Genomic DNA, 10,744 nt, shown 5'->3' with positions numbered 1-10,744 from the left:
ATATTTTGGTATTTATCTATTTTGGGAAAAATAGTGTTCATATTAAAGTTAAGAATAGATAATCCCAGTAAATCAAAGTTATACAAAATTACAATCTCTGTCTAAAGAAACTGCGGAAGTACTGTCGATCACGTGACAGCAATAAGGAAGTGTGGTCGTTGGATTGAACACGGTAAGAGTAAGTAAAGTCGACGTGTTTTAATTAAACGCATTTGAATGTTCAAATTGCATGGAATAGTATGAACAGATGGCTTCTTTAAATCGCTCCCACTTGCATATTGTATCGAAATTTTGATTTATACACGGCTTATGGCGATTATAGTGAGGAAGTGTTTGGTACACCGGGTGGTGTGTTTAACATTCAAGTCTGTCTCTTTCATGAATGAATCATTTAGTCACTGACTCAGTTAATGATTGTTGGTCACTAAATTTAGATTGTTTGTCGGCTTTTAAAATGATATAAATATATGTTTTAATGTTCATTAGGTAAAGGTACAGGGGTCATAGTTTATATTGTTTTGCCATTTAAGTTGTAGGATAGCTTAATTAATTTGTACTGCACTGTACTGGTACATACATTTAGTGCTGTGACTTCACAAGAAGCGAATGTTATTATAGAGAGAGCAACCTGTCTTAGCCCTGGTCTTTATACCTCTAACTCCACTCCATGTTTAGTAGAAAATGGGCTGCACAACACACATCTACCAGTATTGTTTGTGTAAACAAAAACTTTATTTATTGTTTGTTGTATAGTGTATATTCAGTTTTATTGGGTTACATATAACCTGTCACTCTCAAAGAGGAGATATGCAGAATTTCCAAACATTTAACTCAAGATTTGATTTATTTTAGTCTGGAGATCAAACTCACAGTGACAAGATGTGGAGGGCTGGAGTGGACATCAAAACTGTTGCTAATGATGATGATGATGACTGGGAGACTGACCCAGATTTTGTGGTAGGTTGACTATAAATTTCCCTTAAGTATGCTTTAGCAATCAAACATATCTTGAGATTGCTGAATATAAGAAAAAAATCAAAGAATGTTATTTGTTTGTTGTACACAAAAATTAATACACAATGTATCAGAAATGGACGTCAAGTCACATTAATTTGCATAAATTTATAATTTAAAATCTCTTCCTGTTTGCATGTTATAGCACCATTACACTTGTCAACAGTGTTATCATTGTGAAATCTCAGATAACATTGTTTTCTTGAGCTGTGAAGCTAAGAATTTACTTACTGATTATGCACCTCATGTCTTTTAAGTAAGCGAAGCTTTAGCAAGTTCAGATCTTCTCTAGACTACCCTTATGTATTTATCTTATCAAAATACTAAAATTTTACCTCTGTTACAGCTTTTTTTGTATGTTACAGTCTTCTTTGTTTTACTGGATTATTTATGAGAGTTCAGACAGAAACAGGCTATTACTAATAGCAGATTTTGAAGTCAAAAAAGCATCCTTAAAATGACATTACAGATATAGAGGACAATGATATAAATTACAACAAACAAGTTGGATTACTTTGTCAGTAGGTCTTGATAACTGCGTACAGTACACTGCAATGCTTATTTGAGAGCTTTTTTTTCGGCATAATAAGACAAAGTTATTACAAAGGCAATGTGTTTTGCTTACCTTAGTCATGTTTCATCTAAATGTATTTCTTATTACAATACTTCAAATCACCATTTTGACTCAAAAGGGCGGGGGGGGGGGGGGGGTTAAGAGAGGCTCTTACTCCTTTCGCAAACAAGCTTAAATGGCAAGGAAGAGCTGAAAAGCCCTTGTATTCATGTCCTCTGTGATGTCATCTCAAGGACTTTACATTTATCATCTGCAAATGGTTTATTCATACTAGTATTTTAATTTCATATATCATACTATTAAATTAAATGTTGAAATTTCCTTTGTGTCTTCAGAATGATGTCAGTGAGCAAGAACAACGATGGGGTGCTAAAACTATTGAGGGGTCGGGTCACCAAGGTTCCATTGAGTAAGATTTTAATTACTGAAATTTGTAGAGTGTTACTAATTGTAAACATTTATCTGCGTGTAATATCAGTCTGGTATGTTGTGTGAGATTCATTGCAGGCCCGTAGCCAGCAATTTCAAAAGGGGGGTTCTCTTTCTGAAAAAGTGAACCTTTTCCCATAAAAACTTCGTGTACCTGGATCAAATTTTACCCAAATGGACCTTTTCCCAGCAAAAGGGGCGGTTCTTTCGAACCCCCCCGAACCCCCCCTGGCTACAGGCCTGCATTGTTAGTGGCCTATAGATTTGTATATTGAGTGAACAGTGTTGTGGTCATGGTCTTAAGATTATTACTGAAAATGTAGTAAAAACAAAGAGAACAAAAGAAAAACATTCTGATAACTGGTTGTTTTAGTGCTTCATCTTTTATTAAATGCTCAAGTGTGGAATGAAGTTAAAATGATGTTACCACTTCACATAACATTTTTCTGTTATTTATTCAAAACTTATTGGTGAATGCTATGTATTATTCATACAGTTTGAAGCAGCTTAGACAGGAGGTACAAACTGATGACACCACATTTAAGAAACAGCAGTATGATGCAGGTCCAAAAGCATCCTATGGTTATGGCGGTCAGCATGGAGTCCAGACCGACCGAATGGACAAAGTAAGATTGTGGCCGACAGTTATTGATATTGTTGATATGTTCAGTACAGTTGACACTGTTGTCATCACTTAACAAACATTTCATTTGTTAAAACATTAACAAACTAATTTATGACTTTTGAGAGCTGTTTCCTTTATATTGTTGGGTTTCACTTCCTTGCACATTTTCAGAAATAGCTTTTTGTCCTTCATTATGTGCTTTAGTTTATACACTAGTTTACACATGCTGTTACCCTGCATGGCATTGAGGAATGCTGTTTTGAAATGCCTCATATATACAGGAAGGTTCTGAATGTGTAAGCCAGTCATACTTGGATATCTAAAATTTATTATTTCTTGATACAATCACAGCATAATCGATCATGCTTTCATAATTTAAATGTAGGGATGGTATTTCTTTTTTTTTAATGTTACATGTACAGTAATGTAAGCCAGTGTGATATTGGCTGTTGAGTAAATTCTGGGTATGGTTTTTTATGTAACGTGACAATTTTGAATTCTTGGTTTGTTTTTTGTTTCAGCAAAACTTCAGTATTTGATCATCGACAAAATTACAAATACAGTTAAATCAGTTTATAACCATCATGTGATTCATTCTTTCAGTAAATTTGGATTTTCTAAATATTTCATTCTTGATTTTCTAAAAAGAAAAAAAATGGACAGTCTTTTTTTAGGAAAGATAGATATCCAATTCAATATCATTATGTTTGCTTTTTAATATTTGTTTGGCTCATATTGGCCATGCATGGGGGGAGAAATGTTTTGTGTTCCATGGTGTTGGTATTATAGTGTTCAGCATGTTGACCTATGGAGTTTCCTGTTCTGCAGGCTGCAGTGGGGCATGAATATACAGCAAGTTTAGCCAAACATTCCAGCCAAACTGATGCATCCAAAGGATTTGGTGGCAAATTTGGTGTTCAAGCAGATAGAAAAGATAAAGTGAGACCCTTTACTGACATTGGTTTGCATGTTAGAAGTTGTTATATAGACCTTGACAACTGGTGCTGTTGAGCCAACATTCTGTGTTGAATTTGTCTTCATGATACTATAGTATCCTGGTACCGTAACTAAGTTTGTAAAGTGGTTTCACTTTTAACAGCTAATTATTCAAATATAGTCTTGTCTATGTCTGTGTAAAATTAGTGATTTTAGTGGTGGTCTCTAGAAGCATTTGCAAGGATGATTCAGAATTTTTGTTGACTTCAATTTTTGAATGCTTCACAGATAAATTAAAAATCTTGTGCATGATTATTTTCTCATCAAGACAGAGGTGAGTCTTTCTGGTAGAACAAAAAAAAAGTGTATTTCTAGAATTTTTTCTTTTATTAATGTTAGACAAGAATAAGATATTTGAAATATGTATCATAGATGCATTATACCAGGAAAAAAATGCAGGAAATTGCATGCTTTTTATCCAAACATGTAGGTGGAAATATTAATACATTTTTGTGCTATTTAAGGCTGCTGTTGGTTTTGAATACGAAGGAAAGACTGCTAAACATGCGTCACAGAAAGGTGAGAAAATTGTCCTGTTTATTGATATCATTTTGACATTTTCGAGTGGTAATTAGTTATTTTTCCACTTGTTTCAAAACAGCATTTTAAGTTAGATAGTGTTAAATGTTTAAAAGTAAGATACATTACAAAATATGACTGTACAACTTGTTATAAAATTATATATTTGAAATTACTGTTCACATTTAATTTTTTTTTCAGATTATACAACAGGTTTTGGAGGCAAGTTTGGAGTACAAAAAGATAGGGTAGACAAGGTAAAACCATAGAACATTTCATTTAACCCATGACAAGGGATATGAATATTTGATTACAGATTGCTGAGGTAGATGTTAAATGTTATCTCTTCTTGTGCAATTACAATAATAATTTCAAAAACAGTCATCATTGTAACACGTGATTTGATTTTTAGGCTGCTGTTGGCTGGGATTATGAAGGCAAAACAGAAAAACATGAATCACAGAAAGGTAGAATAGCGTTCAAAATTTACAAAAAGTGTCCTCTTGATTTTGAGCACTCTTTTTAACCTCATCCTTTTACATTAAGTGGTAGTGATTTATTTTCACCATTTTCACCTGCACATTGCTATTTTGTTAGAAGATTGTATATCTCTTGAGTGAGTCGTTGATATTTTGAATTATTTTTTGAATAAGCACCATAACAGTATGAAAGTTTGAAATTGTTAAATTTACCTGTGAATTGGACGTGATTTATTTAGATAGTGCAGCAGGTTATGGAGGAAAGTTTGGTGTACAAACAGATAGAGTTGACAAATCAGCACTGGGTTGGGAACACCAGGAAAAACTGGCCAAACACGCCTCACAGAAAGGTGACAATCAAGACAATCATTATCCTTCAAATTTACCTTGTATCACATTGATACAAATAAATAAATTAATTATGAGAATTGATCAGTGCATTTGATTACTGCAATGGTAAAATGATGTTATTGATTTCTGGAAATTATTTAATTATAGTCATGTGGCAAATGAAATGATTGGCAGCAGAAAATAGTGGCAATAAATTAATGAATCCTCATCCTGATTATTGAATTATGATTTGCCCTTTTGATCTGTAAAGATAATTGTTTGGATTACAGATTATGCAACAGGTTTTGGTGGTAAATATGGCATCCAAAAAGACAGGGTTGATGCATCGGCTCTGGGTTATGAGCATCAAGAGAAACTTGCACAGCATGCCTCTCAGAAGGGTATGAAAATCAATGAATGAATGGTGAAGATGTTCTACAAAACTCTGAACACAAATGAAATGATGTTTTATGGAGTATTTTTGATATTTTTTTTCTGATTTTCATGTGCAACTAATATCATTTATGCATATGAAAGAAATTTTCATTTTTTGATTTAAAAAATATTATTTTGAAAAAAATATGTATTTCAGGATAACTGTTCTTATGTTGGTTATATACGATGAAAACAGACATTTTTTTGTAATTTTGTGTAGATTATTCCACTGGATTTGGGGGTAAATATGGAGTCCAGACAGATAGACAAGATAAGTCTGCCAAGGGTTTTGATGATGTCAGTAAAACAGAATTGCATCCATCGCAAACTGAGGCTAAACAAGGCTATGGCGGCAAATTTGGAGTGCAGGCAGACAGAAAAGATCAGGTTTGTGGTTACTTTGTGACTGCATAAATTCTATGTAATGCAATGCCATGTTATAAATATCATGAATGAACGAATGTGGGTTATTTTATGGTTTACATGTAAAGTGTGTTTGTGTATTTTGTGCTTGCATTATGATTTAGTCTTTGAATATGTTTGATAATCTGTATGGTGTGTATTTTGATTTCAGTCTGCTGGATCCTTTGAAGATATGAAAGGACCAACTTCTGGGTATCAGAAACAGAAAGGAACTGGGAGTAAGTTGAAATAATGTAGCTGGTATTTTTTTGGGGATGTTGATTTTTTTGGCACCATCATAAAAGGCATTTAAGCCAATAAAAAGTATCTAGAGCTTCACTGTTACACCAGTTGTATATTATGTAACTTATTTGCAGTATATGTGATGACATTTAAAGATATAAAGAGAAATGAATGACAGTTGTTGTTGTTTATTAGGTTCAGATGGTGCTAAAAGTCTTAAAGCTAGATTTGAAAATCTAGCTAAACAAAATGATGAAGAGTCTAGGAAAAGAGCAGAAGAAGAGAGAGCAAGAAGAGAGGCAAGGGAAGCGAGGGAAAGAGAGGAACAAAAGAAAAAAGAGGAGGTGGGTTCTTTATGTATAACAGAAACAAAATGTTGTTATAAGGCAGTTGTAATTGTCTTTGAAAGCTTCAACTGCTACCAGGGGTTAAGGAAAATGTTTTTAAACCACAGCTCCAACTTAAAGAACATCTTCATTTTAAGTAATAAATAATAATTCATCTTCATGGAATATGTAATTTACATGTAATTAATAAAAATTCTGTCATGGTCATTTTAATGTTAAAACTGTCACAGTAGGCAGTGTATATCCGCTGGATGTCAGCCTGACTGCAGATATCAGTAATCAAGATTGGTAGTTGATGTTAGAACTGGTGAACAGATTCATTTGTCAACTGTTATTTATTGTTCATGGTAATTTCCTTTTCATCTTCATACTTGGTTTAAATATTTGACATTTTCTTGGTACTTTGACGGGGGTTGGGTGAGCAGTATTTAAAATATATACAACGAATTGAAAGAAACCTTTATTGTGTTGTTTTTTACCATAGGAAAGGCGAGCAAGAGAACGAGAAGAGGAGGCAAGGAGACGCGAGCAAGAACAACAACAGGAACCACCAATGGAAGAGCCAGAAGAAGAGGAAGCCCCAGAACCCATGTATGAACCAGAACCTGTCCAGCAGCCCAGTTATGAACCAGAAGAGTCGGAATACCAAGAGGCAGGGCAGCCCAGCTACGAGCCAGAGCCAGTGTACAACGAGGCTGAAGAAGTACCCCAGAAACGAGAGCCAGAACCTGTCTATCAGGAAGAAGAGGAAGAAGACAACAATTACGAAGCACCACCAGACAATGTGCCAAGTGCAGCTGGGAAGGGTCGCACAGCTGTTGCATTGTATGATTACCAAGCAGGTAATTTGAATGATACTGCATGTATTTAATCAATTTAGCATTCTATTTAGATACAATCATATAATGGTCATTTCACAAAAAAGTTACTCTCAATGATGCACACATTTTGTGTTATATTTTCATTATTCTGACATGCCCCATTATATTTGTTGGTTTGTACTATGGTACCCTCCAATGTGGAAATATATTAACAGTAATTGAAGTGATATGATTATAGAACAGAAATATTATACAAATTTATGCGACTCAGTCTTTTTGTGGAAGACCCATAACTGAAATTATGTATTTCTTGTTACATGTTTGCAACAATATGTCAACAATTAGATTGACAAAATTGTCTTTTCTATTACAGCGGATGATGATGAACTAACATTTGATCCAGATGATATTATTACAAATATTGAAATGGTAAGTAATGAATACAAGAAATGATATCTTAACTTAGTTTTGCATATGCGCATATTAAAAGATAAGACTTTTCATTTTATGAATGAAGTAGTTAGTTAAGTATGAGCAAGACCATTGGTATTTGAAAGTCATAAACCAAAGAAGGTAATGTAGATAATTACAGTCAAGAAATTTTTAATCATTATAGTAGATATTGAATCCTTTATTATGGCAAGAAAACAGTGGAAAAACATTGATTTATTAATTTTGTTCTGTAAATTAGTAAGATGATGTAACATTGGTTTGGTATTCAGTATATTGTTTTGTATGTGGTTATTTTTACATTTCAGATTGATGAAGGATGGTGGAAAGGAGAGTTTAATGGCAAATCTGGACTTTTTCCAGCAAATTATGTGGAACTTCAGGAATAAAAAAATATACATTTTGTAAATAATATTTTAAGGGAAACCACTTTATTCCATTGCTGATCAAACTGGACAGATATGCTGTGTATTATTACAAAGCAACAAATGGAAACAATTACAGCAGCCAACCATTTTTATAAATTTCAAAAAGCTACTCAATCCAAGTAACTGTAGAGGTAAATTAGAATTGAACTTTACAGATTAACTGCTTTACCAGCTAAGATAAAATATTTTCATTTACAGATTATTGTATCGTTACATATTTATATAAATTATGCTTCCAAATTCCATATGCTCAGTGAAGTGTTAATTAATATATAGTAATATGCTTATATTAAACAGAAATAGTTGGTTCATTTCTTTTCTGGGTCACTCATCATGCCTTAGATTTAAATAGGACGTGAAATTGGATTTTTAAACTCGATGCATTCCCATTTGCAGTATTTACAATATTTTGTACAGTTATTTCTATGGTAATTGTCATTTCAAAGCAAGTGCCTCAGGCAAATATAATACTTTTGAGGCACAGAGCTTATGAGAATGGATTGTTTTTCCCACCATTTATGCAAGAATTTACATCTCTAAATGACGAAATAATGATAGCACACTGTTGCAACAGCCGGTGTATAAAATAGTTTTCATAATCATGATTTACTAAGCTATAAATGTAGCCAGTGGTTTCATGACAAATATTGTGTGCTACTAATTGGTAGAGATGAATATTTTACTACTGCAACTAATATTACCTGAGGTTGTGTGTAGTTAAATTTTTTAAAGAAGATTAATGGGCAAAATATCAACAAAACTGGTATTGGTTCTTCCATTTTGTGAAGAAGTTTAATATTAGAATTGAAATCTGTATACTTGGGAAAAACAATGAAATAAATCCAAACATTTGTACATGAATTAAAACTTGGATGGATTTGTTTTTCACTTCAATATTTTGATGGTCCTGGACGTTCAACAATAATATTCATTGTTATTTGTTATACCAAGGAGGTACTTATGTTGAATATAACATCTTTTACTACTGGTTGCAAATAAATTGATGCTACTTACTAATAGTTGTACGAATGAAGTTCCAAGTATCCCGACTTGAAAACTTTTCCATTAATCTCTATGGTGTAAATCATGGGCCTTAAATGTAAATTGAGATTGGTAGTGGTCACTTTAAGTTTCCAACAGCAATTTATGGAAAAAATTTTGGGTAGCTGTATTCATCTGAATTTCTAAACATGAAAAGGAAGTTTTTCTTCGAATTGGCTGCAGTAATGATTTTTATTGTGACATTTATCATGTGCTTACCAGTATTGCAAACCTTTTGCTTGATTGTTTCACACATAACATAGCCATTGTGAGGATAAAGGTATAAGTAAAAGTTTCACAAGTTATGCTTTTGTAATACCCTGCCCCAATGATGCAGTTTTACTGAAGATGAATGTGCAAAAAATATGGTTCTGTGGTCTCATGACCTTTTTATGTGGTCCTAAAATCACATTATAATTTTGATGTCACGAAAGTACATTACTTACATTTATATCACAAATATTCCCTGAATACAAAATTAATTTGCCAAGATAATCTATTGAGCAAGGTATTTGCAAGACTTTTGGGTGGTGAACAAGGATGCAAAATTATATTGAAATGATGTAACCTGTTTTTAACCTGGCACTAGTCTCCAATTTCATGTCTGAGTTGACTTGCAAATAACATGGCTGCAAATTTATTTTGCTGCAATATGGTTATTAATAATGAAAAATCAGTTTGATGTGGGCAGACTTTGTGATTGATATTTGCAACCAACAGATGTGTAAAGCTGCATATGAATCACCATTGTATATATTTATTCTATTATTTTGCTTTACTGTCTCCAAAATTACCCTCAATTACACGGCAATGTACAAGAGCTGCCCCTTAACCAGCTTGCAGACATTCTTCAGCAATATGTACTGGGCCAATATAAAAAAAAACATTATATTCCATAGTAGCTTCATTTTTCATAGTCTAAGATAAAACATACTTGCCCTTGGTAATTGTGGTTTCTTTTCATCGATTCAAGATTACATCTTTACGAGGGGTGCATACTTATGGTCTGTAAATAAAATAATCAACTACTGTGTTGGAGTTTCTTTATGAGAAGAGGGGGTGCACTTTCCAGTGTGGAATGTGTAGTGACGTCTGTACACCATGTGCCGTCTGACACTCAGCTTGTAAGTGTCAGTGTGTGTAAGAACTTCACTGTGAATACATCTTAGATACAGTTCCTCTGCCCATTTACTATCCACTTTATCTCACCTATCACTGCTATTTGCAATATTATTATTGGTTCCAGGTGTTCTACTGCAAATATTACCAGCTCTTGTTGCCCGTTTACTCTCTTTTGCAGGGTGAAATAATGAAACTTCACATCTGTCTGCCTGTCACAACAAGCCTGTTATAATACACCAAGGTAAAGATAACAGCAGGCTGTATTCATGTTCAAAAATATTAGAATACATAACCTGCACTGACTGGTTGTTGACATAATTCACAATTTATTTGACACAGGTAGCTTTTTCATTGAAATGTAATGGCGCTTTTGTACATTGAGGAAAAAGGCTATTGTGTATATATTTTGGAAGCTTTTTGGGCGTAGAACCTGCAGAAGAGGTTAGGACATGTCTGACAGTTGTATGATGTACAAATACATTAGATAAC

General features: G+C 33.4%; 1 protein-coding gene across 5 annotated transcripts; it reads left to right on the top strand.

Annotated features, from left to right (window-relative positions):
- LOC106170229 (src substrate cortactin) lies at positions 1–8,959 on the top strand. Of its 5 annotated transcripts, none has more exons than XM_024076467.2 (16): positions 1–178; positions 853–957; positions 1,924–1,997; positions 2,514–2,643; positions 3,471–3,581; positions 4,103–4,157; positions 4,359–4,414; positions 4,570–4,624; positions 4,876–4,986; positions 5,257–5,367; positions 5,622–5,788; positions 5,976–6,042; positions 6,242–6,390; positions 6,878–7,235; positions 7,588–7,643; positions 7,973–8,959. In XM_024076467.2, exons 2-16 carry the CDS (start codon positions 880–882, stop codon positions 8,051–8,053), a joined length of 1,659 nt encoding a protein of 552 aa, XP_023932235.2. In that variant the 5' UTR covers positions 1–178; positions 853–879; the 3' UTR covers positions 8,054–8,959. The 5 variants fall into 5 exon arrangements, with proteins under 5 accessions (XP_023932235.2, XP_023932234.2, XP_086854931.1 ...); XM_024076466.2 differs by having other exon boundaries at positions 5–172; XM_086998805.1 differs by lacking the exons at positions 1–178; positions 3,471–3,581 and adding an exon at positions 295–348.
- The last annotated feature ends 1,785 nt before the right edge of the window (positions 8,960–10,744 follow it).

The sequence above is a fragment of the Lingula anatina genome, chromosome 1 (assembly GCF_051362555.1).
Source record: "Lingula anatina isolate TDL-2025a chromosome 1, LinAna3.0, whole genome shotgun sequence".
Lineage (NCBI taxonomy): Eukaryota > Metazoa > Brachiopoda > Lingulata > Lingulida > Lingulidae > Lingula > Lingula anatina.
Note: the sequence above shows the minus strand (reverse complement) of the source record. Positions and strands in the feature narration are given on the sequence as shown.